At 38.4% G+C, this 25,595-nt stretch overlaps 1 protein-coding gene across 1 annotated transcript in view; it reads left to right on the top strand.

The window, feature by feature from the left end:
• The first annotated feature begins 6,374 nt into the window (after positions 1-6,374).
• COL6A5 (collagen type VI alpha 5 chain) overlaps positions 6,375-25,595 on the top strand; it is a 109,392-nt gene continuing 90,171 nt past the window's right edge. The window contains exons 1-4 of the mRNA XM_061194690.1: positions 6,375-6,441; positions 7,335-7,925; positions 11,382-12,014; positions 17,064-17,624. Of these exons, the coding sequence (XP_061050673.1) occupies positions 6,375-6,441; positions 7,335-7,925; positions 11,382-12,014; positions 17,064-17,624 (1,852 nt within the window). The remainder of the gene's footprint in view (positions 6,442-7,334; positions 7,926-11,381; positions 12,015-17,063; positions 17,625-25,595) is intronic.

Here is a 25,595-nt window from a genome sequence, read left to right as displayed (position 1 = left end):
ACATTTGTTAGTTGTAGACTTTTTGATAATAGCCATTCTGGCAGGTGTGAGGTGCTATCTCATTGTGGTTTTGATTTGCATTTCTCTGATGATTAGTGATATTGAGCATCTTTTCATGTGTCTATTGGCCATCCGTATGTCTTCTTTGGAAAAATGTCTACTTGGGTCCTCTGTCCACTTTTTAATTGGGTCGTTTTTTTTTTTTTTATATACTAAGTTGTATGATTTCTTTGTATATTTTTGATATCAACCCCTTATCAGATAGATGGTTTGAAAATATCTTCTCCCGTTCAGTATGCTGCCTTTAATTATGTTAATAGTTTCCTTCACTGTGTAAAAGCTTTTTAGTTTGAGGTAGTCCCATTTGTTTATTTTTGTTTCTGTTGCCCTTGCTTGAGGAGACATATCAAAAAAATATTGCTAAGACTGATGTCAAAGAGTGTACTGCCTATGTTTACTTCTAGCAGTTTTCAAGTCTTAGCATTTAAATATTTAAACCATTTTGGGTTTATTTTTGTATGTGGTGTGAGAAAGTGCTCCAGATTAAATCTTTTGCATGTCACTGTCCAGTTTTCCCAGTATAATTTATTGAAGAAGTTGTCTTTCCCCATTGTATGTTCTTGCCTACTTTGTCATAGATTGACCGTATAAATGCGGGTTCATTTCTGGGCTCTATTCTGTTCCATTGATCTATGTGTCTGTTTTGGTGCCAGTACCATGCTGTTTTGATTACTGTACATTTGTAGTATAGTTTGAAATCAGGGAGGTTGATACAGCTTTTTTCTTTCTCAAGATTGTTTTGGTTATTTGGGGTCATTTACATTTTCATATAAATTTTAGAATATTTGTTTTAGTTGTGGGGGAAAATTTCATTAGTATTTTGATAGTGATTACACTGAATCTGTAGATTGCCTTGGGGAGTATGGTCACTTTAACAATATTAATTCTTCCAATCCACGAGCATGGTATAACTTTCCATTTGTTTGTGTTGTCTTCAGTTTCTTTCATCAATGTCTTATAGTTTTCCAAGTACAACTCTTCTACATCCTTAGTTAGGTTTATCCCTAGATATTTAATTCTTTTTGATGAAATTGTAAATGGAATTCTTTTCTTAATTTCTCTTTCTGATAGTTTGTTGTTAGTGTATAGATACACAGCATATGTCTGTATGTTAATTTTGTATACTGCAACTTTACTGAATTCATTTATTAGTTCTCATAATTTTGGGGGACATCTTTAGGATTTTCTCTATATAGTATCATGTCTTCTGAAAACAGTTATAGTTTTAATGGTTCTTTTTCAATTTGGATTCCTTGTATTTCTTGTCCTGTCTGATTGCTGTGGCTAAGACTTTCAATACTGTGTTGAATAAAAGTGGTGAGAGTGGACATCCTTGTCTTGTTCCTGATCTTAGAGGGAATGCTTTCAACTTTTCACCATGGTGTGTGATGTTGTGGGTTTTTCATATGTGGCCTTTATTATGTTGAGGTATGTTTCCCTCTATATCCACTTTCTGAAGAGTTTTTATCATAAATGGATGTTGAATTTTGTCAAAAGCTTTTTCTGCATCTATTGAGATGATCATATGGGTTTTATTCCTCAATTTGTATTGTGGTGTATCACATTGATCGATTTGCAGATATTGAAAAACACTTTCACCCTGAGATTAATCCCACTTGATCAATGTATTGTTGGATTTGGTTTGCTAATATTTTGTTGAGGATTTTTGCATCTGTGTTCATTAGTGATATTGGCCTGTAATCTTCTTTCTTGTGATGTCTTTATCTGGTTTTGGTATCAGGGTTTTGCTGGCCTCATAGAATGAGTTCAAAAGCATTTTATACTCTCCATTTTGGGGAGGAATATTTTGAGAAGGACAGGTGTTAACTCTTCCTTAATTGTTTGGTAGAATTTACCTGTGGTGCCCTCTGGTTCTGGACATTTGTTTGTTGAGATTTTTTTTAAATAACTGATTCAATTTCACTAGGGGCAATCAGTGTGTTCATAATTTCTATTTCTTCTTGATTCAGTCTTTGGAGATTGTATGTTTCTAGGAATTTATCCATTTCTTCTAGGTTGTCCATTTTATTGGCATACAGTTGTTCATAGTAGTCTCTTATGATCCTTTACATTTCTGTGCTGTCAGTTGTAACTTCTCCTCTGTCATTTCTGATTTTATTGATTTAGGCTCTCTCTCTTTTTTTCTTGATGTGTCTGGCTAAAGGTTTACCAATTTTGTTTATCTTTTCAAAGAACTGAATCTTAGTTTCATTGATTTTTTTCTATTATTTTTCAGTCTTTGTTTCACTTATTTCTGCTAATATTTTTATTTTTATTCCTTTTACTAACATTGGCTTTTGTGTGTCCTTGTTTTTCTAGTTCTTTTAGGCGTAAGGCTAGGTCGTTTGTTTGAGATTATTTTTGTTTCTTGAAGTAGGCTGTATCACTATAAACTTTCCTCTTATAACTGCCTTTGCTGTATCCCATAGATTTTGGGTTGTTGTGTTTCCATTTTGATTTTTCTCTGGGTATTTCTGATTTCTTCTTTGATTTCTTCAGTGACCCATTGGTTGTTTAGTAGTATATTGTTTAGCCTCCTGTGTTTGTGTTTTCTGCAGTTCTTTTCTTGTAGCTGATTTCTAGTCTCACATCACTGTTGTCAGAAAAGACGCTTGATATGATTTCAGTCTTCTTAAATTAATTGAGGCTTGTTTTGTGGCCTAGCATGTGATCTATCTTGGAGAATGTTCCATGTGCACTTGAAAAGAATGTGTATTCTGTTGTTTTTGAATGAAATGTTCTGTAAATATCTATTAAGTCCATCTAGTCTAATGTGTCATTTAAAGCCAGTATTTCCTTGTTGATTATCTGAATGATCTATCCATTGAAGTAAGTAGAGTGTTCAAGTTTCCTATGATTATTGTGTTACTGTCAGTTTTTTCCTTTACATTTGTTAATATTTGCTTTATGTTTTTCGGTGCTCCTATGTTGGGTGTATATATATTTATAATTGTTATATTTTCTTCTTGGATTGATCCCTTTATCATAATGTAATGTCTCTTCTTTGTCTCTTGTTTTAAAGTCTATTTTGTCTGATATAAGTATTGCTACCCCAGCTTTCTTTTCATTTCCATTTGCATGGAATACCTTTTCCATCATCTCACTTTCAGTCTGTATGTGCCTTTAGATCTGAAGTGAGTCTCTTGTAGTCAGCATATATATGGCTCTTGTTTTTTAATCCATCCAGCTACTCTACGTCTTTAGATTAGATCATTTATTCCATTTACATTTAAAATAATTATTGATAGCTATGTACTTATTGCCATTTTGTTAACTGTTCAGGGATTGTATCTGTAGTTCTTCTTTGTTCCTTTCTTCTGCTTTTGCTCTCTTCCCTGGTGATTTGATGACTTTATTTAGTATTATGTTTTGATTCCCTTTTTTTGTGTATGTGTGTATCTATTATAGATTTTTGGTTTGTGGTTACTATGAGGTTTATATATAGCAATATATATGTAGTTATATATATATATTTTTTTTAATATTATAGATATATATATATTTCAAGTTGATGATCTCTTAAGTTCGAACACATTGTAACTGCCCTGCCTTTTTACTCCCCCAACCACACATTTAATGTTTTGACATCATATTTTACATCTTTTTGTTTTGTGTATCACTTACCTACTTATTGTGGATATAGATAATTTTATTACTTTTGTCTTGTAACCTTCCTACTAGCTTTATAAGTGGTTGATCTATTACCTTTACTTATATTTTCCTTTACAATGAGATTTTTTTCCTTTTGTAATTTTTATGTTTCTAGTTGTGGTATTTTCTTTTCTATTGATACTTCGAGATGTCCCTTTAACACTTCTTGTAAAGCTGTTTTAGAGGTGCTGAACTGTTTTAGTTTTCACTTATCTGCAAAACTCTTGATCTGTCATTCAAATCTTAATTATAGCCTTGCCGGGTAGAGTGTTCTTGGTTGTAAGTTTTTTCTTTCATCACTTTAAATATATTGTGCCACTCCCTTGTGGTCTGCATAGTTTCTGCTGAAAAGTCAACTGATAGTCTATGGGAGTTCCCTTGTATGTAACTAACTGCTTTTTCCTTGCTTCTTTTAATATTCTCTCTTTATCTTTAATTTTTGCAATTTTAATTACAATATGTCTTTGTGTGGATCTCTTTGGGTTCATCTAGTTTTAGACTCTCTGTGCTTCCTAGATCTGTTTGTCTGTTTCCTTTCCTAGGTTAGGGGAGTTTTCAGCTATTATTTATTCAAATAAGTTATCTGTCCCTTTCTCCCTCTCTTTTCCTTTGGAACTTCTATGATACAAATATTAGTATGTGTGATGTTGTCACAGAGATCCCTATAACTAGCCTCATTTTTTTAAAATTCTTTTTTCTTCTTTCTTTTCAGCTTGTGTGATTTCCACCACTGTCTTCCAATTTGCTGATCTGTTCCTCTGGAAGATCATATCTACTGTTGATTCCTTTTAGTGTATTTTTTATTTCAGTTATTTTATTCTTCTCTTTGGTTCTTCTTTACGTTTTCTAATTCTTTGTTAAAATTCTTGCTGTGTTCATTCATTCTTCCTGTGAGTTCATTGAGCATCTTTATGATCATTACCTTGAACTCTTTATCAAGTAGACTGCTTATGTCTCTTCACTTAGTTCTTCTTCTGGGGTTTTATCTTGTTCCTTCATTTGGAACATATTTTTCTGTCATTTATTTTGCTTAATTCTTTGTCTTTATTTCTATATATTTGGTAGGTCAGTTACATTTTTGATATTGGAGGAGTGGTCTTATGTAGGAGATGTCTTATGGGGCCCAGCAGCACACTTCCTTCTGGTCACCAGAGCTATGTGCTCTATGGGTGCCCCCTATGTGGGCTGCATGTGTCCTTCTGTTGTGGTGGGGCTTACTACTGGCCACACTGGTAAGAAGGGCTGGACTCCAGGCCAGTTGGTTGCCAGGCTCTGCCTCGTGCTGTTGGGCAGGCCTGGGTCCCCAGTGGCTGCTTGTGGAACCTATGGTGTCCAGGGGCTGGTGATGGCCTGCTGGTGGATAGAGGCAGGTCACAGGTGGCTGGCTGCAGGGCCCCTGGGCCTGGGCCTGGTGTTGACTGGCTGGTGAATGTGTAAGTCCCCTGACACTAATAGGCTAGAGGGAGGAATCTAAAATGGCAGTAACTAGTACCAGTGTCCTTGTGGTAGAATGAACTTCCTAAAATCGCTGCTGCTGGGATACAAATACTGTTAATATACTAAAACACATTGAATTGTCCACTTTAAAGGGTAAATTTTGTAGAATGTGAATTATATCTCAATAATAAAATTAATGAATAAGTAAAATATATGATATATTAGAATATGATGAGTATAGATCTGAAAGTCATCGCTAACATGATTCAGCCAATAACTACTGGGGATCCTCGATTTCCTCCTTAGCAAAATAAGGGTTTAGTCTAAATGATCTATAGGGTGACTTCCAAATCTAGTTTCCAGTGATTCCCTCAGTCTTCCTGCATGATTAGCAATTTCAAAGTAACCTCTGGAAAGGTCACCTCTAGAATAAAATCCAGTCCTTATACCTTTGGTATCTCATTGAAGGCATCTCTATTTTTGAGTATTGGTTATTTTATCTATTTACCTATTAATAGAGAACAACTTTGACTTGGTGGAATTTCTGTAAGATTGTAAATTCCCATGAAGATTTCTGATTGTGTGCTCATGGAGAGAAATACTGAAGTTAAAGTAATTTATAAAACTGAGTATAACCAGAAATGAGGCAACAGTTCTTACAAGGGTTTAATGAAGAAAGAAACATGGGTAGCTGTTGGATTTTTGAGCCAAGTTGTGAACATATAAAATAGTCATTGTTGACATGAAAATAGATGGTCAAGAGTAGTGACTACATAAGTTCTGAGTCCAAAGATTTTGTATAAACCTCATTCCACAGTGGTTAAGAGCTTGGGCTCTGCAATCACCTTGTCTGGGTTAGGATGATGGATCCACCACTTACCAAGTCACCTGTGCCTGTTTCCTTATCTGTCACGTGGGTATAGTAGTTGTACCTCCCAGTAAGATGGTTGTGAGGGTTAAATAAGATGATGCTTAAAAAGCACTGAGAAAACTATCTGAGCCATGGTAAGGACTCAGCAAACATTAGCATTATCTATTTTCAACAAATACTCAAACTCTTGATGAATGTTTTAAACACAACTGGCATTGTTGATAAATACAGTGTTTACAGTGTACTGTGCTCTAAACCAACTTTCCCAGTAGTTATTTCTTGTTAGACAATGAGATTTTTTATATTGTAAATAACATTTTTTACAGAGGAAAAGCAAGAAAACTTCACTAACAAAATGAAGATCCAGCTAATTGTATTTGTTCTCATCCTTTGGACTGAAACACTGACATATCAGAGCCCAGGTACCAGTACATTTTATGTTTATTATTATTAGGAAAATAAATATTTTATGTCTCAACAAATCTTTATTTTAATAAATAGAAACAAGGAATTTATTTCTTTACTAAAAAAACAAAGCAAACAGCATTTATTTGTAGTTGGCGATATATTATATCAAGCAAATGTAAGCTCTCAAAGATGATGGAAAGCCATGGGCAAAAGGCATGAACTATGCTACACCTGGCTAGAAAAACTTTAATTATTCATTGATTTGCTGAAGTCCTGAGTCAACCCATACGTTTTGTGGGTCAGTTTGCACCTTGGCTTTAATAAATGAAAGAAAAGGAAAAAAGGAACACCACAGAGGAAGTTTTATATATATTTAATAAGTAATATAAAAGCTTTCATATTCCATACATGCATATATGGAATATGAAAGCTAGGTTTTTCTACTCTTCTGTAATTACTAAAAACATCATTCAAAGAAGTATTTTTAACCCTGCACTGTGCTACCCTAGGACTTCCTAGTGAATTTCAGGGTCATTTTGAAAGAAATGTCCTGCTTAGTTAAACATTTACCAGCAGATCACTAACTGGGTGGGTGGAGGTGGCTGACCATGACTGCTAACGTCAATGCTCCTGGTGTCTCCCCTTGTCCAGACTCTCTTTATGAGGCAGGTACACACTCCCCCACCCCCAGCTGCTGTGAATATTGCCTGCAATGGCAATGGCTCATGGCTGTACCCCACTTTCTCAGGACAATTGCCCTTGGCTTTCCCAGAGCCACCTTACCCGTAACCCTCCACTCCTTCTCTCCAGTTCTTGGGAGAAGTCTGCAGCTGATGACTGACTGATAGGCGGGTACAAAAACTGTCCCTCTTGACCCAAAGGGTTTGTTGTCATTTTATTTTGATAGGGCCAGGCCCTGAGTATGCCGACGTGGTATTTCTGGTGGATAGCTCCAACCACCTGGGAATTAAATCCTTCCCATTTGTGAAGATGTTCATCAACAAGACGATCAGCAGCCTCCCCATAGAGGCCCACAAGTACCGTGTGGGCCTGGCCCAGTACAGTGATGGGCTCCACGGAGAATTCCAGCTCAGCACCTTCAAGAGCAGCGGCCCCATGTTGAACCACCTCAAGAAGAACTTCAGGTTCTTGGGCGGTTCCCTGCGGATTGGGAATGCTCTCCGGGAGGTGCACACGACCTACTTCTCAAACGGGAGGGACAGGAGACAGTTTCCTCCGATCCTGGTGGTCTTGGCTTCAGCCGAGTCCGAGGATGCCATAGAAGCAGCCTCCAAGGCGCTGCGCAGCGACGGGGTGAGGATCATCTCAGTGGGGATGCAGGGGACGCCTGAGGAGACTCTGAAGGCCATGGCCACAGGCCAGTTCCACTACAGCCTCCAGACGGTCCGAGACCTCAGCACGTTCTCCCAAAACATGACGCAGATTCTCAAGGATGCGGCTCAGTACAAGGAGGTAACAGCCCACTCTCATACAGTAGGTAAGGAAGCCCTTGGTTGAAGAGGTGTCCCATCCCCATGTAATCTGGTCCAGAGAGCCATCTCCTATTATCTCTATGGTGCCACTCACCAGAAATCTCAGTATTTCATGTGGAAATGCAGAAGACCTCCTTCTCATCAACTTTCAGTCTTGATCCCCTAGGCTGAAAGGAGGGCTACTTTTACCCCCATGACTTACAGCTTCTCATTTGAAAAATGCTTTATTTATGTCTTAAGCAAGTTCTCCATGAAGACCTGAAACAGAAGACCCTTGAGTACAAGTAGTTTACTTGGGAGGTAATCCTAGAAAGCATTAGTAAAGAAAGGGTAAAGTGAGACAGGAAGCTACACATGCACTGTTGATGAACAGACGAAACAGGCCAGTACACACTCATGGGAGGTGCCCAGTAAGTGTGCTGCACTGATGAGGGGCCCCAGCCACTGTCTCCAGAGTGAGGTAGAAAGAGCTCCCGGCAAAATGGATCTTCGTGGCTGACTCTGTGCTCTATTGTTGATGAGGGGCTATTCTGAGTAGGTGCTACCTAGTTCTAAGACTTGAGGAAGACACCTGGTTTGGTACAAAGTGCCCTGACCACAGGTCAAGAGGTCCAGACAATGCCACTAGCTGACTGTGAACTTGAGGAAGTGATGTCATCTCTCTGAGCCTTGCATCAGCATCCTCCTTTGTAAGATATGAGAGTTGGAATGATCTTGAAATTTTTTCCTGCTCTATCATTCACCAATTCCTTGGCTATCACTATGGGTTGATTTTGCACTCAGACCAGCCTAGGCCTTAATAACAAATAGACTTCCTGAATCATTAAGAAGTTTATTTATTTCCCTTGTAACACTATAGGGCCAGTGTTCAAGTTGACAAGTTGTCTTTCTTCTATTTAGATAATTATGTTGGTGATGGCTCTTTCATCTTCAAATATTACTTTCAAGGTGCCTTGGGAATTGGTATAGAGCTGGTGGAAGGGAAAAAAGATGGAACGTCACCAAGGTGTGGTTTTATGGGCTAAGCTTGGAAGAGACACACACTACTTCTGCTCACATTTCATTAGCCAGATCTTAGTCCCATGGCCACACCTAATTGCAGGTGAGGCTGAGAAATCAGGTCTAGCCCTATGAGCAAGAAGAGGAAATGGGCTTGGGTAAGTATCTAGAAGGCTCTGTCACAGTTAGCGCTGCCGCTGAAGCAACAGGGAGTACTTTTACCTCCACTCTTCCCATCCCTCACTCTTCCTGCCTTGGGGGAAATAGCAAGTTCTTACAGCACATGTGCTTCTCTTCCCAGAGAAAAAAACTTTCCTGTGACCCTTCACCCTGTGGACCTTGGAGATCTTACAACCCTGTAGGTAGCCTGAGCTCTCCAGGACCATAGGACTTTACCACCTTCTTAGAAAGCTTTGTGTACTGATCTGTGTTTCTCTCACTCCTCCTAATTTATTTCACAGCAGTATACAGTACAACAAGGTTTTGTTTGTCAAAACCCTATCCTTGCCTTTAGAGGTTAAGCGTAAGGGCTTTGGAGTCTGGATTCAAACCCTGGCTTGGCTGCTAAAGACCTTGAGTAAGTTACTTAACCTCTGAGCTTCAGTTTCCTTACCTATAAAGTGAGGATAATAGTATCTACCTTACGATATGGGTGAGATGACTTGTATGGAGTTTGGCCGTTTACTGTCATAATAGTAATAACTCTTTGCAAATAAATACTGAGCTGAGTGGGCCATGCTGTAAGTTTGTTTTAGCCAACTATGTGAGGTTCAGAGTACATTGGTAGATTTATGAGAATTATTATAATTCCACAAATATTTCTGAGCTCCCACCAGGCACCAGGTACTGGAGAGATAGAGATAAGTAAGACATGCCTTCTGGCTTCTAGAGCTCACAATCCTGTGGATAGTTCTTGGCAAGATTGAGCTTATCTCTTGGCTACAACCCCACAGTTGTGGCTCCTCCACCTGTTCCTGGAGTGGGCATTCTGTGCATGTGGTATACTCTCCTGTGGATTCCAGATTTATACAACCAACTGCTTACCTGGCATCTTCAATAGTATCCCAAACTTAGCATGTCTGAAATGGAGCTCTTGACTCCATTTCAGCTCCCTCCAACCTGTTCTTCCCACTATCTCCCCTATCTTGGAAAAAGATACCACCAATATCCACTCAGTTGTTCAGGCCAAAAACCCAGGAGTTTTCACCACTTCCTTTTTGTCTCCCAATACTCATATCTAATTTATCATCAAGTCCTCTCTGTTCTATCTCTAATTCATGTATCAAAACTACTCTTGTTGTTCTGTCTTACCTGCTTTATTCTTGTCCAGGAACCATTATCTCTTTCCTGGACTAGGGTAATTGTTTTTTAATGAATTTTAATGAATTCATTATCTCCCCTCAGGAACTAGGGTGATATTTAAAAGATTTAAATAAGATCATCTGAGCCCCATATGATTGGGCCCTGCTTCCCTCTGACCTCATCCATCATTGTTCCCCTCACTCATTGGCTCCGGCTACTCTGGGTTTCTTGCTTGTTTCTATTTCTTGCTTTTCTTTCTGCCAGAATTCTTCTTCCTTTCACACAATGTGTAGTTCAATCTTTCTCTTCATCTATCTCAACCCAAATGTAATCCTTTCAGAGAGGTCTTCCCTGACTTTTTATGGCTCAGATCAGTTAGTTCTCATCCCACATCCCCAACATAGGGTAACTCAATTGAGTCATCTATTTTATTTCCTTGTTAGCATTCATTATGGTCTGAAATAGCATAATTTATTTATCTGTCCTCCTCATAGAATGTGAGCTCCCTGAGGTCAGGTATATTTCTACTAATTTATGCCTATATTTCAGCATTTGAAAATGGTGGTAGTGATTGTGGTGGTGGTTCATACTGGTAGTGGTGGACTTGGAGGTGGTGGTGGTGATAGTGTTGGAAGTTCAGGTGGTGGAGTTGCTGAAGATGAGGGGTAGTGGTGGTAGAGGTGGTGGTGGTGGTGGAGGTGATGGTAGTCATACTGGTGGTGATGGTGGTCATGAAGACCATGGTGGTGGTGGAGGTGGTGGTAGAGGTGGTACAGGTGGAAGTAGTAGTGGAGGTAGAAGTAGAGGTGGTAGTGCTGGTGATGGTGGTGGTGGTGGAGATGGTTGTTGTTGGTGGTAGTAGTGGTGGTGGTAGTCATACTGGTGGTGATGGTGCTCATGAAGAACATGCTGATGGGATGTGGTAGGAAAATAATAAGAAGTATTCTTCAGATAGAGGGAAGAGCATTGCAAATCCTCTGAAGTCAATGGCCAATGTAAATTTTGCTGAGAATTTTTGTCTTTGTTCACTAAAAAAATGCTAACTACATCCATCATGACTGCCTCTGTTTTCACTAATGCCTTCTGACAATCTGTAGAGTGCCTTTCTCACTCTGGGCCAGGGGTTTGTACTAACATTCCTACTTTTTCTCTCTCCATAGTCCCCTTCTCCAGGGCCTGTCAGAAAGATTCGCTTGCTGACATCATGTTCCTGGTGGATGAGTCTGTTGGGACTAAACAGAATCTAAGGAACCTGCAGAACTTCCTGAAGAATATCACCTCCTCCATGGATGTGAAAGACAACTGCCTGCGGCTTGGTCTTATGAGTTACAGTGACAGAGTTCAGACTTTTTCTCTTCTGAGCTCAAGCACAACCCAATCCGAATTTCAGAAGCAAATCCAGAAGCTTTCTCTGCAGGCTGGGAAATCCAATGCTGGTGCTGCCATTGAGAAGATGAGGAGAGAAGGCTTCTCAGCATCAAGTGGCAGCAGAAGGACACAGGGAGTGCCCCAGATTGCAGTCCTGGTCACTGACAGACCATCAGATGACAAGGTGCGTGAGGCTGCACTGAATCTCCGGCTGGAGGATGTAACTGTGTTTGCCATGGGCATCCAAGGGGCCAACAAGACCCAGTTAGAAGAAATAGTGTCTTACCCTCCGGGACAGACCATCTCCATGATGAAGTCCTATGCAGACTTGGAAATTTACAGTAAGAACTTCTTCAAAAAGCTCCAGAATGAAATATGGTCCCAAATTTCAACTCATGCTGAACAAATGGAACTTGATAAAACTGGTATGTCTTAAAAAATCATTTTCATCGTATAAAAATAATATGAGCAGTTGTCTAGGGCTGGGGCAGGAGTGAAGACTTGTTTTAATTGGGTAAGGGAGCTTTAGGAGTTATGAAAATGTTCTAAAACTAGATTTTGGTGATGGTTGCACAACTTTATGAATTTCCTAAAAATCATTGAATGATTGCAGTGGATGAATGTTTTAAGCATGTAAATCATGCCTCAATAAAATATAAAAAATGTTAATTATAAAATAGTTTGATAGTGTTGATGAACATAAAGAAGAAAATAAAATCACCTGTGATCTTCTTTCAGATAAAGCCATTCTTATCCTTTATTTCTCTTATATTTTAGTCTCTTCTCTGTCTCTACACTCATGTACACACAAACACATGCATACACATTTTTCAAAAAACGATGTAACATTATGTGTATCAGTGCTGTCGAACAGAATTTTCTGTAATGATAGAAATGTTCTTTATCTTCACTGTTCAATAAGGAGGCGACTAGCCAATCGTGGCTATTGAGCACTTGGAATGAGGATAATGGAACTGAAGAACTGTGTTTTAAATTAAATTAAATTTAATTTTTATTTTAATAGCTACATGCTGGTGGCTGTCATATTGGACAATGCAGGAACACACTGTTGGGTAACTTGTATCAGTTACAATTACTTCTGAGTGTGACTAACAAAAGAAAAAATAACAATGATTTCAATAGGATAAAACTATCTTTTTTTTCTGTTTCACAAATAAGTCCTAAGGTAGGTATAAAGAGCTGGGTAGTACAACACAGTGTCAGGGACCCTGTCTCTTTCTAAGTTATTTTTCTGCTCTTTGTGGTCTCTATTCCCAGCATCATAATCCAAGATAACTGCTCCTGGCATTACATTCACATCCAGCAACAAGAATTATAAAAGAGAAGGAAAAGGCAGGCTTCCCCCTCTTTTTCTTCAAGGATATTCCCAGGAATTACACTCGCCATCTTTGCTTACATCCTATTGGCCAGAACTTAGTCACATGTCACTCTTCATTGTAAAAATGAGAGCTAGAAAATGTAGTCTTTACTTGGGGCAGCCAAGTACCTAGGCAAATACTGGGGACTAAATTAGTGTAGAAAAGAGAATGGATATTGGGGATAGCCGGTGTGATATGCCTTATTCACTTTTCTATCAACCTTATAACATGAACTTTTGTCCACCTCCTTAAATATTTTTTGGCAATATTCTTTTTAGGTTGGGAATAATATTCCATCCTATGGATATAACATAATTTGTTTAACATATCCTAAATTGTTGGATATAGAGGTCATTGCCAATGTTTCGCTCTTATAAAAGTCTTGCAGGGATCATCATTGTACTTATATCTTTATACACAACCAAATCTGCTATAGTTTTACCAAGTTCTTTTCAAAGATGCCAGGACATACTGCCAAAAGATACTTGATGTGACTTCGAGTTTATCTAATTCTGAGATATCTGCTGACATTTCCCTGCAGATAAAATGCTTCCAAACAATTGGAACTCAAATTTGGCAGCACTCACATGGAAAAGAATCCTCCAATGATGTTAAAGGCTAATTTTAAATTCAGATTAGTCGATTGAAAGTTTAAGGATGCAATCCTGGGCCAGCCCTTGATTTCCTCTTGCATATATACATTACAAGGCAGCAGCAAGAAACCAGTCCCCTATTACCTCCTGAGTGATACAGAAAGGAGTCTCTCAGAGTGGCAGCTGCCGTGGTCTAGTAGCAACTTTTAGAGCATAGGAGGGATTTGTAACGTGGTGTCTCTCAGAGAGTTTGAAATTATGAGACAAAAAAATATTATTGTCATTACAGAATTTCTAAATGGGAAGGTATGGGACCAAGGCTAGGACAAGGGCCATCCTTATCTTCCATAAGGCCTCAGTAAGTGGATTCTTATTAATTCAGTGGTTCTCTAATACTGGTACCTGACTTAGATTGAGTTCCTCAGATGTAGATGTCAGATAAGGATTCATGTGAAACTGATATATTAAAAATATACCCAGGAAAAACTGGAGATTGGTAGAGAAGGGAGGATATGGGACCAGGAAGGACAGGATGATAAGCAAAGTCCCATGGAGGGTCAATTCCACAGGACCATTTGAGAGACAGTGTGGGTTAAACCTTAGATTTGTCCTAGTCAAGGGGCAATGTAACTGGAGAATTTATATTCCAGCACACAGAAGGGAATGTACATTTCCAGACACCTCTGGCTTAATACCAAGCAAAAAGGGTTTCAACAACCCGAGAGCAGCCCACCCACCCACAGACACAGGTGCTAGCTATTGGAATGAAAGTGCTGGGAACTGGTTACACAGAAATGGTAAAGGATTTGAGGGGATACAGGCGGAGCACCAAAAATGTCTGCTGTAAATTTATCAGGACTTCCTAAGGAGCTTGTTAATAATTCAGTGGCCCAACCCAATGACTCAGTCTCTGCGAGTAGGGCCTAGGCCACCTGGATTTTAGAAAGCTCCCCAACAAACTCACGCTAGCAATATCTGAGAGCCACTACCTCAGTGAATTTGCCATGGTCTACAGTGAGGCGGCCAGCTTTGTAGTTTCAGAATGGTCAGACACAGAGAACCAATCTCTACTGACTTAGTCCCTGCTGTATCCACCACCTTCGGCACCACTAGGTATTCAATTTATTAAATAGAACTTCATTAAAGCAAGGAAAGACTCACATTAACCAAACCAAGAGGCAATGCATAAAAAAGATTGACGATTATCTCTGAAATGGAACTATTAGTGCCTAGGGAGCTAGACATTCATGTCCTCTGAGCAACATAGTCTCTCCCTGTAGACATATAGACAAGTCAGAAGCTAAACTGTAATCAAAAGACTGCTGGAGGATGTGGAATCAGAGCAAGGGAGTTAGTTTTATGACTGAAATGTCTAGTGGTATTTAATCAGGGGAATGACTATTTTAAAATCAAATATATAGATCTACATCTCTGTCTATCTCTCTGTATAACTGTGCAGGTGAGGCCTTGTGCCAGAAGACACATTTCTCTTCAACCCTGTCCACTTTAACTTTTTAGATGAATATATTCTGTAATTACACTGTCCAATATAATAGCTACTAGACACGTGGGACTGTTAAGCACCTGAAATGTGGCTTTTGCAACTGAGGAGCTGACTTTTAAATTTTATTTAATTTTAATCAGTTTAAGTTCACATTTTAATAGCAACATGTGACTCACAGCTCCAGGCAGGGTTGGATGGGTATTGCCATGGTTACCCCCGGACTCGAATTTTTCTCTTCCTCATTACTGACCACCATTCTTCTTTATTACATATATAAGTCAATTCATTCTGGTTGCTGTCAAGTTTTTGTGGCCTGGCATCACCCCTGTCTTTTGCAGATAACTGCTTACCTTTGCCCTAATACTTTTTTTTAAAATAAATTTATTTATTTATTTTTGGCTGTGTTGGGTCTTCGTTGCTGCACGCGGGCTTTCTCTAGTTACAGGGAGCGGGGGCTACTCTTCGTTGCGGCGCATGAGCTTCTCATTGCAGTGGCTTCTCTTGCTGTGAGGCATGGGCTCTAGGTGCACAGGCTTCAGTAATTGTGGGTCGTGAGCTCTAGAGTGCAGGCTCAGTAGTTGTGGTGCACGGGCTTAGTTGCTTAGTGGCATGTGGGATCTTCCCGGACCAGGGCTCGAACCCGTGTCCCCTGCATTGACAGGCGGATTCTTAACCACTGTGCCACCAGGGTAGTCCCTGCCCTAATACTTTATATGTAGATTTCATAGTTTAATTCTCAGGGTCAAACTTATTTCCAGTATTTCTGATTTCTTAAGGACCAACTCCTCATAGCCTGAAGTAGTGTCAATAGCCATATATTGCCAACAAGCTATCAAGAAAGAAAATATTTCTGAAATGACTAAATTGTCTTGTATTTTAAAGACATTTTCACATACTCAACCAGGTAATTGTGCACATAACTAAATTTTAAAGGTATGCTTTTCCTTCTACCCAATTTCAAAAATGGCTAAATAGAGTTGTAAATAGACTATTAGGAAAGTTAAAGCACTTTTTCAGAGAAGCTGCTCAACAAAGGAAGGAACATTGAGAGCTCCTTCATTTACAATTTTCTGTTGAAATCCTGTGATATAGCAGGTCTACCGGGCAGAAGCAGAAAACTAGGCAACGTCTCGCCCTCATGGAGCTGACATTCTGTGACAGGAGACAAGCTGTGCTCATGAACAAATGCATAGGTAATTTCAGAAAGTAATGGGCATCATAAGGAAAATAGACAGGTTAATAGAATAGACAATGATTGATGTGCTTTAGCTGGAAGGGAAGCCCTTCTAAAGAACCGACATTTGAATTGGCATGTCCAGGAGGTGAGAAGGAACCAGCCATGAAGATTTCGGGGGAAGAATATTTCAGGAAAGAGGGCAGGTGCAAAAGCCCTGGGGCACATTTAGAGTACAGGATAAGCCCAGTGTCGCTGGAACACAGTGAGGAAGATGAAGAATTGCTGGAAATAGGGTCAGAGAGAAAAGAAGGGGGAAAGATCAGGCTGATTTTTCATTTTTAAATTCTAAATACAATGATCAATCATTTAAGCAGAAGAGTAATATGATCTGGTTCTAGTTTTAAATACATTATTCTAGTTGCTCTGGTCAGAAGAGGTTATTGGGGAAGTAAGAACAGAAGGTCATCTATCCCATCCCATTTCTCAGGAAATGATAAGGCATAAACTAAAAAGCCAGGTGTCAATACCAGAAAAACAATTTTAACTAAAAGCCTGGAGACTTGGGAATCTCGTCCTTACTCTTTAATTCACTGGCTGTGTGACCTCAGGCAAACCACTAGGCCTCATTCAGTTTCAATTTCCTCAGAAGGTTGTGGTAAATTTCAAAGGAGAAAATGGGTATGAATGTGCGCAGCGAAGTGTCCAGGCTCCGTGCAAACCTGAAGTGTCCTCATCCTCCTCTCCAAACCCTCCTGCAATGTTCTCTCCAGATTCTCTATAGTTAACAGAGAATGCAATTTCTGCTTTCCATTTTTCTGCAGGCTGTGTAGATACAAAAGAGGCTGATCTCTATTTCCTCATTGATGGCTCAAGCAGCATTCAGAATAAACACTTTGAACAAATCAAGGAATTTATGTTGGCTGTGATAGAGATGTTTAGCATCGGCCCAGGCAAAGTCCGAGTTGGAGCTGTGCAGTATTCCCACGAGAAGGAAGTGGAATTTGATATCAATGACTATACTAATGATGTGACATTAAGAAAGGCTGTTTCTAACATCAAGCACCTTGGAGGCAACACTCTTACTGGGGCAGCCCTGGATTTCATTCTGCCACTAATAAGGAAGGGAAGGAAGCAGAGGATGAATGAGGTACCCTGTTACCTCATTGTGTTGACTGATGGGATGTCCATGGATGGTGTCCTGGAACCTGCTGAGAGACTAAGGGCTGAACACATCACCATCCACGTGGTTGGCATTGGTGAGGCTAACAGAACACAACTGCAACAAATTGCTGGGGCAGAGGAAAGGGTTAACTTTGGACAGAACTTTGATTCTTTAAAAAGCATCAAAAATGAAGTTGTTCGCAGCATCTGCACTGAGAAAGGTAAGCAAAAGAAAAAGGCTTTATTCTCTGTACTTCGTTGGTTGCTTCAGGTGGACTAATAGGCCGAAACAAGGAATGACGTGACCAGTTGTCTGGCTCACATTTTGCTAACTTCCTTTATAACTGTGGAGGGATTCAGCACCTCACTTTAAGCCAATTGCCAAGGTTGGAGAATCCCTCTATAGACAGCTGCCCTAAGACCATCTGGAAAGCCATAAGTGTGAAGGTTGCTAAGAATGTCATTGCTCTGACAAAGCCCACTGCTGTGGAGGATAAGAAACTTTATATTTGTGTGTGTGTGTGTGTGTGTACACACTAATTCAGGCAGATGAGGACAGTGGAAAGAAAATGGGCTCTGGCTTTAAGTAGATTAGGGTTCAACTCACTTCACTGCTTGAACCTTGAACTTCCTTGTCTAGAAAATGAGGATAATACCTGCATCAGAGTATCCATATAGGTTTAGCATAATAAACACCAACCATTATTTCTCTATTATGAATGCATACCTAGGACATATGTAACCCTTGCTTATTTTTATTTATAACAGAAACACGTATTTGCATTTTTGTTCTGACTAAAAATTAAGTAACAGAAGTAAGGAAGAACAATGTGCAAATTCCTGCACCTGATTGTTATTTCTCTTATTAGTAATAGCCACTTATCTAAAAAAAAGATACAAATGAACTTATTTACAAAACAGAAATAGACCCACAGACATAGAAAACAAACTTATGGTTACCAAGGGGAAAAGGGGGGGAGGGATAATTTAGGAGGTTAGGTTTAACACATACACACTACTATATATAAAATAAATAACAAGAACCTACTACTGTATAGCACAGGGGACTGTACTCAATATTTTGTAATAACCTATAAGGGAAAAGAATCTGAAAAAGTATATATATATATATCTGAATCACTGTGCTGTACACCTGAAACTAACATGACATTGTTAATCAACTATACTTCAATAAAATTTTAAAAAATAATAATAGCCACTTACTAATTGAAGGTGGTGTGTGCTGACTGTGAGTATTAGCACCTGAAAATATTGTCTGCCAAGAGTCATGTTACTTACTGATTAAGATAAAGGATGATGGAGTCAAAGCATCAAAGTTCACAACCCAGATTTATCAATTATTGGCTGTGGACCTTGAATGGGTTACTTACTGTCTACCTGCCTTTGTCCCATATGTGTAGGCTTATTGTGAAGCTTAAAGGTACTAATGCATGCAGGGCACTTAGAAGAGGGCTTAGCCCATGGTAAGTGCTACATAAAACGTGGCTATTTTAAAAGTTGGTCAAGGTATTCACTGATGTGGAAGGGAAAAGAATTCTCACTTACTTGAACTTACAAAAGTGAAAATGTGTTAGAATTTTTTCTGAGTCACTAAAGTCCGAAGAAAAATAAACCAGCAAATAAGTAGCATTAACAGCAAAATCCTAAATCACAACTTTATTGATTTTTTTCTTCCTGTTATGGACAGTAGTAGAGTAGGGTCTTCAGGATGTCTTAGAATGAGTGTAAGAGTACAGGTTCCCTGACGTTTCCTGGAGTTGATGCCAAGGAAAGTAAAAGAGTCTCAGGAAACCTAAAATAGATTGTACTTCAGGTCTTCTCAAGGGAGAAAGTCATGGACCAATCTGAAGAAAGACAATATGTTTTTTGTTGATCAGGTAGTTGCAGTTCAGGTGCCAAAACCCTGGCACACCTGAGGGAGGAGACAAACTGTGGACAAGGAAATGCGCCATAATATGGTGAATAGAGAGACAGGAAAACTAAGGACCCTATGCTGGAGGGCCTGGAAACCACTGACTGGTCTCAGAGCACAGGTGGATGGAGTGACACTGTGTATTGGTTCAGGGGCAAGTTAAGTGGTTCTAGCAAAAAGACCCTAAACTACACAACATAGAATATTGTTTCTCTTTTGTGCAATAGTCCAGGGTAAGCAGTCCAGGTCTAGCAAAGAGGCTGGTCCATGCTCAACACATAGCACCCATCTCTAGGTCAAATGGAGCGCCAGTCCTCATCATCCTGCATTTGTGGAAAGGGAGATAGGGCCAGGGGAGCCCACCATGCTCAATTGTTTTATTGTTAAGACCCAGAAGTGGCCAAATCAGTCCTGCTAATATCTACTAGCAAGAACTTAGTCACAGGGCCACATCTAGCTTCAAGGAAGCCTGGGAAATATAGTCTTTACCTGGGTGACCATCTGCCTAGTTGAAACTCTTTTATTGACATGGAAGAGTGGGAGATGGTAGAGGGCAAGAATCAGCTTGCATCACAAATAGAGATGAGGAGGTAGATCCTGTGAATACTGAACCACAGGTAAAAGTCTCCTCTTTTGACATGTGTTCATGGAAGAGAGCCTTCCACACTTCGCAGAGCAGGGGCTTTGCCAAGGCCACAAACGTCTTTGGGAACTTCCCTATTTACAACTTTCAAAATGGCTCCAGGGCATTTTGATCTCAAATGATGGTTTTAATACCCTCTGGTGAGCCTTATACAAGTTATTAAAAAACAGATAGCATCTTTTAATTCTTCTATGGCTGATACTGTATCATCGTTTTCAAATGTATCATCATTTGAAAATGATGATACATTTTCAAATACTATGGAATAGATTCTGTGAGTATTGAGGGAGGGGCTGTAAAAGAACGGCAGTGAAAACAGACAGACAAAAAGGTTAAGACTAAGGAGATACATGCTAAAGAAAATATATTTATACTATATATAGAATATGTAATATAAATATATACTATGGTACATATATATGTATATATATACACACACAACTCCTGCACCATGAATTAGTAACACTTTTTTATGGCTTATAGAAATTGGTCTTCTATGTGTGTATATATGTAGAGATACATATATATGCATATAAATGTCTACTTCCAGTCAGTAGGGTATCTACAAATTTTATGTATAAATAAAGGAACAGTCCATGTTGAATGGATATGTGCTTACTAATGTACTTATTATCTCTAGTAAAAGCTTTTCACCCAAATTTCTAATATTGATTTGTAGTGTTTATAAAATCACTTTTTTTTTAAACATCTTTATTGGAGTATAATTGCTTTACAATGTTGGGTTAGTTTCTGCTGTATAACAAAGTGAATCAGCTATATGTATACATATATCCCCATATCCCCTCCCTCTTGCATCTCCCTCCTATGCTCCTTATCCCACCCCTTTAACTGGTCAAAAAGCACTGAGCTGATCTCCCTGTGCTAGGCAGCTGCTTCCCATTAGCTATCTATTTTACATTTGATAGTAAAAATATATATGTCAATGCTACTCTTTCACTTCTTCCCAGCTTACCCTTCTCCCTCCCCACATCCTCAAGTCCATTCTCAACGTCTACATGTTTATTCCTGTCCTGCCCCAAGGTTAGTCAGAAACGTTTTTTTTTTTTTTTAGATTCCATATATATGTGCTAGCATACAGTATTTGTTGCTCTCTTTCTGACTTACTTCATTCTGTATGACAGACTCTAGGTCCATCCACCGCACTACAAAAAACTCAATTTCGTTTCTTTTTATGGCTGAGTAATATTCCATTGTATATATGTGCCACATCTTCTTTATCCATTCATCTGTCAATGTGCACTTAGGTTGCTTCCATGTCCTGACTATCATAAATAGAGCTGCAGTGAACATTGTGGTACATGACTCTCTTTGGATTATGGTTTGCTCAGGGTATATGCCCAGTAGTGGGATTGCTGGGTCATATGGTAGTTCTATTTTTAGTTTTTTTAAGGAACCTCCATACTCTTCTCCATAGTGGCTGTATCAATTTACATTCCCATCAACAGTGCAATGGGGTCCCCTTTTCTCCACACCCTCTCCAGCATTTATTCTTTGTAGATTTTCTGATGATGCCCATTCTAACTGGTGTGAGGTGATACCTCATTGCAGTTTTGATTTGCATTTCTCTAATGATTAGTGATGTTGAGCATCCTTTCATGTGTTTGTTGGCAATCTGTATATCTCCTTTGGAGAAATGTCTATTTAGGTCTGCCCATTTTTGGATTGGGTTGTTTGTTTTTTCTGAAATGGAGATGCATGAGCTGCTTGTAAATTTTGGAGATTAATCCTTTGTCAGTTGCTTCATTTGCAAATATATTCTCCTATTCGGAGGGTTGTCTTTTCGTCTTGTTTATGGTTTCTTTTGCTGTGTGGAAGCTTTTAAGTTTCATTAGGTCCCATTTGTTTATTTTTCTTTTTATTTCCATTTCTCTAGGAGGTGGGTCAAAAAGGATCTTGCTGTGATTTATGTCATAGAGTGTTCTGCCTATGTTTTCCTCTAAGAGTTTTGTAGTGTCTGGCCTTACATATAGGTCTTTAATCCATTTTGAGTTTATTTTTGTGTATGGTGTTAGGAAGTGTTCTAATTTCATTCTTTTACATGTAGCTCTTCAGTTTTCGCAGCACCACTTATTAAAGAGGCTATCTTTTCTCCATTGTATATTCTTGCCTCCTTTATCAAAGAAAAGGTGACCATATGTGCATGGGTTTATCTCTAATAGTTCTATCCTGTTCCATTGATCTATATTTCTGTTTTTGTGTTAGTACCATACTGTCTTGATTACTGTAGCTTTGTAGTATAGTCTGAAGTCAAGAAGTCTGATTCCTCCAGCTCCATTTTTCTTTCTCAGGATTGCTTTGATTATTTGGGTCTTTCGTGTCTTCATACAAATTGTGAAATTTTTTGTTCTAGTTCTGTGAAAAATGCCACTAGGAGTTTAATAGGGATTGCACTGAATCTGTAGATTACTTTGGGTAGTATAGTCATTTTCACAATGTTGATTCTTCCAATCCAAGAACATGGTATATCTCTCCATCTATTTGTATCATCTTTAATTTCTTTCATCAGTGTCTTATAGTTTTCTGCATACAGGTCTTTTGACTCCTTAGGTAGGTTTATTCCTAGGTATATTATTCTTTTTGTTGCAAAGGTAAATGGGAGTGTTTCCTAAATTTCTCTTTCTGATTTTTCATTGTTAGTGTATAAGAATGCAAGAGATTTCTGTGCATTCATTTTGTATCCTGCTACTTTACCAAATTCATTGATTAGCTCTACTAGTTTTCTGGTAACATCTTTAGGATTCTCTATGTATAGTATCATGTCATCTGCAAACAGTGACAGCTTTCCTTCTTCTTTTCCGATTTGGATTCCTTTTATTTCTTTTTCTTCTCTGATTGCTGTGGCTAAAACTTCCAAAACTATGTTGAATAATAGTGGTGAGAGTGGGCAACCTTGTCTTATTCCTGATCTTAGTGGAAATGGTTTCAGTTTTTCACCATTGAGAATGTTGTTGGCTGTGGGTTTGGCATATATGGCCTTTAATATGTTGAGGTAGGTTCCCTATAGGCCTACTTTCTGGAGGGTTTTTATCATAAATGGGTGTTGAAATTTGTCAAAAGCTTTTTCTGCATCTACTGAAATTATCATATGGTTTTTATCCTTCAATTTGTTGATATTGTTTATCACATTTATTGATTTGTGTATACTGAAGAATCCTTGCATTCTTGGGTTAAGCACCACTTGATCATGGTGTATGATCCTTTTAATGTACTGTTTGATTCTGCTTGCTAGTATTTTGTTGAGGATTTTTGCATCTATGTTCATCAGTAATATTGGCCTGTAGATTTCTTTTTTTTTGTGGCATCTTTGTCTGGTTTTGGTATCAGGGTGATGGTGGTCTCACAGAAAGAGTTTGGAAGTGTTCCTCCCTCTGCTATATTTTGGAAGAGTTTGATTAGGACAGGTGTTAACTCTTTTTTAAATGTTTGATAGAATTCGCCTGTGAAGCCATCTGGTCCTGGGCTTTTGTTTCTTGGAAGATTTTTAATCACAGTTTCAATTTCAGTGCTTGTGATTGGTTGTTCATATTTTCTATTTCTTCCTGGTTCAGTCTCGGAAGGTTGTGCGTTTCTAAGAATTTGTCCGTTTCTTCCAGGTTGTCCATTTTATTGGCATATAGTTGCTTGTAGCAATCTCTCATGATCCTTTGTATTTCTGCAGTGTCAGTTGTGTCTTCTCCTTTTTCATTTCTAATTCTGTTGATTTGAGTCTTCTCCCTTTTTTTCTTGATGAGTCTGGCTAATGGTTTATCAATTTTGTTTATCTTCTCAAAGAACTAGCTTTTAGTTTTATTGATCTTTGCTATTGTTTCCTTCATTTCTTTTTCATTTATTTCTGATCTGATCTTTATGATTTCTTTCCTTCTGCTAACTTTGGGATTTTTTTGTTCTTCTTTCTCTAATTGCTTTAGGCGTAAGCTTAGGTTGTTTATTTGAGATTTTTTTTGTTCCTGAGGCAAGATTCTATTCTTATAAACTTCCCTCTTAGAACTGCTTTTGCTGTATCCTATAGGTTTTGGATCATCCTGTTTCCATTGTCATTTGTTTTTCGGTATTTTTCGATTTCCCCCTTGATTTCTTCAGTGATCCTTTGGTTATTTAGTAGCGTATTGTTTATCCTCCATGTGTTCGTTTTTTTACATCTTTTTTCCTGTAACTGATACCTAGTCTCATAGATTTGTGGTCGGAAAAGATACTTGATATGACTTCGATTTTCTTAAATTTACCAGGGCTTGATTTGTGATGCAAGACCTGATCTATCCTGGAGAATGTTCCATAAGCACTTGAGAAGAAAGTGTATTCTGTTGTTTTTGGATGGAATGTCCTATAAATATCAATTAAGTCCATTTGTTTAATGTGTCATTTAAAGCTTGTGTTTTCTTATTTATTTTCATTTTGGATTATCTGCCCATTGGTGAAAATGGGATAAGTCTCCCACTATTATTTTGTTACTGTCAATTCCCCCTTTTATGGCTGTTAGCACTTGCCTTATGTATTGAGTGTATATGTTGGGTGTATAAATATTTACAATTGTTATATCTTTTTTTTGGATTGATCCCTTGATCATTATGTAGTGTCCTTCTTTGTCTCTTGTAATAGTCTTTATTTTAAAGCCTATTTTGTCTGCTATGAGAATTGCTACTCCAGCTTTCTTTTGATTTCCATTTGCATGGAATATCTTTTTCCATGCCCTCACTTTCAGTCTGTATGTGTCCCTAGGTCTGAAGTGGGTCTCTTGTAGACAGCATATATATGGGTCTTGTGTTGGTTTCCATTCAGCCAGTGTATGTCTTTTGGTTGGAGCATTTATTCCATTTACATGTAAGGTAATTATCATTATGTATGTTCCTATTACCATTTTCTTAACGTTTTGGGTTTGTTTTTCTAGGTCTTTTCTTTCCCTTGTGTTTCCCACCTACAGAAGTTCCTTTAGCATTTGCTGTTTAGCTGGTTTGGTGGTACTGAATTCTCTTAACTTTTGCTCGTCTCTAAAGGTTTTATTTTCTCTGTTCAAATCTCAATGAGATCCTTGCTGGGTAGAGCAATCTTGGTTGTAGTTTTTTGCTCTCATCACTTTAAATATGCCCTGCTACTCCCTTGTGGCTTGCAGAGTTTCTGCTGAAAGATCAGCTGTTAACCTTATAGGGATTCCCTTGTATGTTATTTGTTTCTTTTCCCTTGCTGCTTTTAATATTTTTTCTTTGTATTTAATTTTTGATAGTTTGCTTAATATGTGTCTTGGCATGTTTCTCCTTGGATTTATCCTGTATGGGACTCTTTGTGCTTCCTGATCTTGACTGACTATTTCCTTTCCCATATTAGTGAAGTTTTCAAGTATCTTCTCAGACCCTTTCTTTTCCTCCTCTTCTTCTGAGACCACTGTAATTCAAATGTTGGTGCATTTAATGTTGTCCCAGAGATCTCTGAGACTGTCCTAAATTCTTTTCATTATTTTTTCTTTATTCTGCTCTGCAGTAGTTATTTCCACTATTTTATCTTCCAGGTCACTTATCCATTCTTCTGCTTCAGTTATTCTGCTATTGATTCTTTGTAGAGAATTTTTACTTTCATTTGTTACATTGTTCATCATTGTTTGTT

The sequence above is a fragment of the Eubalaena glacialis genome, chromosome 6 (genome assembly GCF_028564815.1).
Source record: "Eubalaena glacialis isolate mEubGla1 chromosome 6, mEubGla1.1.hap2.+ XY, whole genome shotgun sequence".
In the NCBI taxonomy this organism is placed as follows: domain Eukaryota; kingdom Metazoa; phylum Chordata; class Mammalia; order Artiodactyla; family Balaenidae; genus Eubalaena; species Eubalaena glacialis.
The sequence above is the reverse complement of the archived record's forward strand: the minus strand, read 5'-3'. Positions and strand labels throughout refer to the sequence as shown.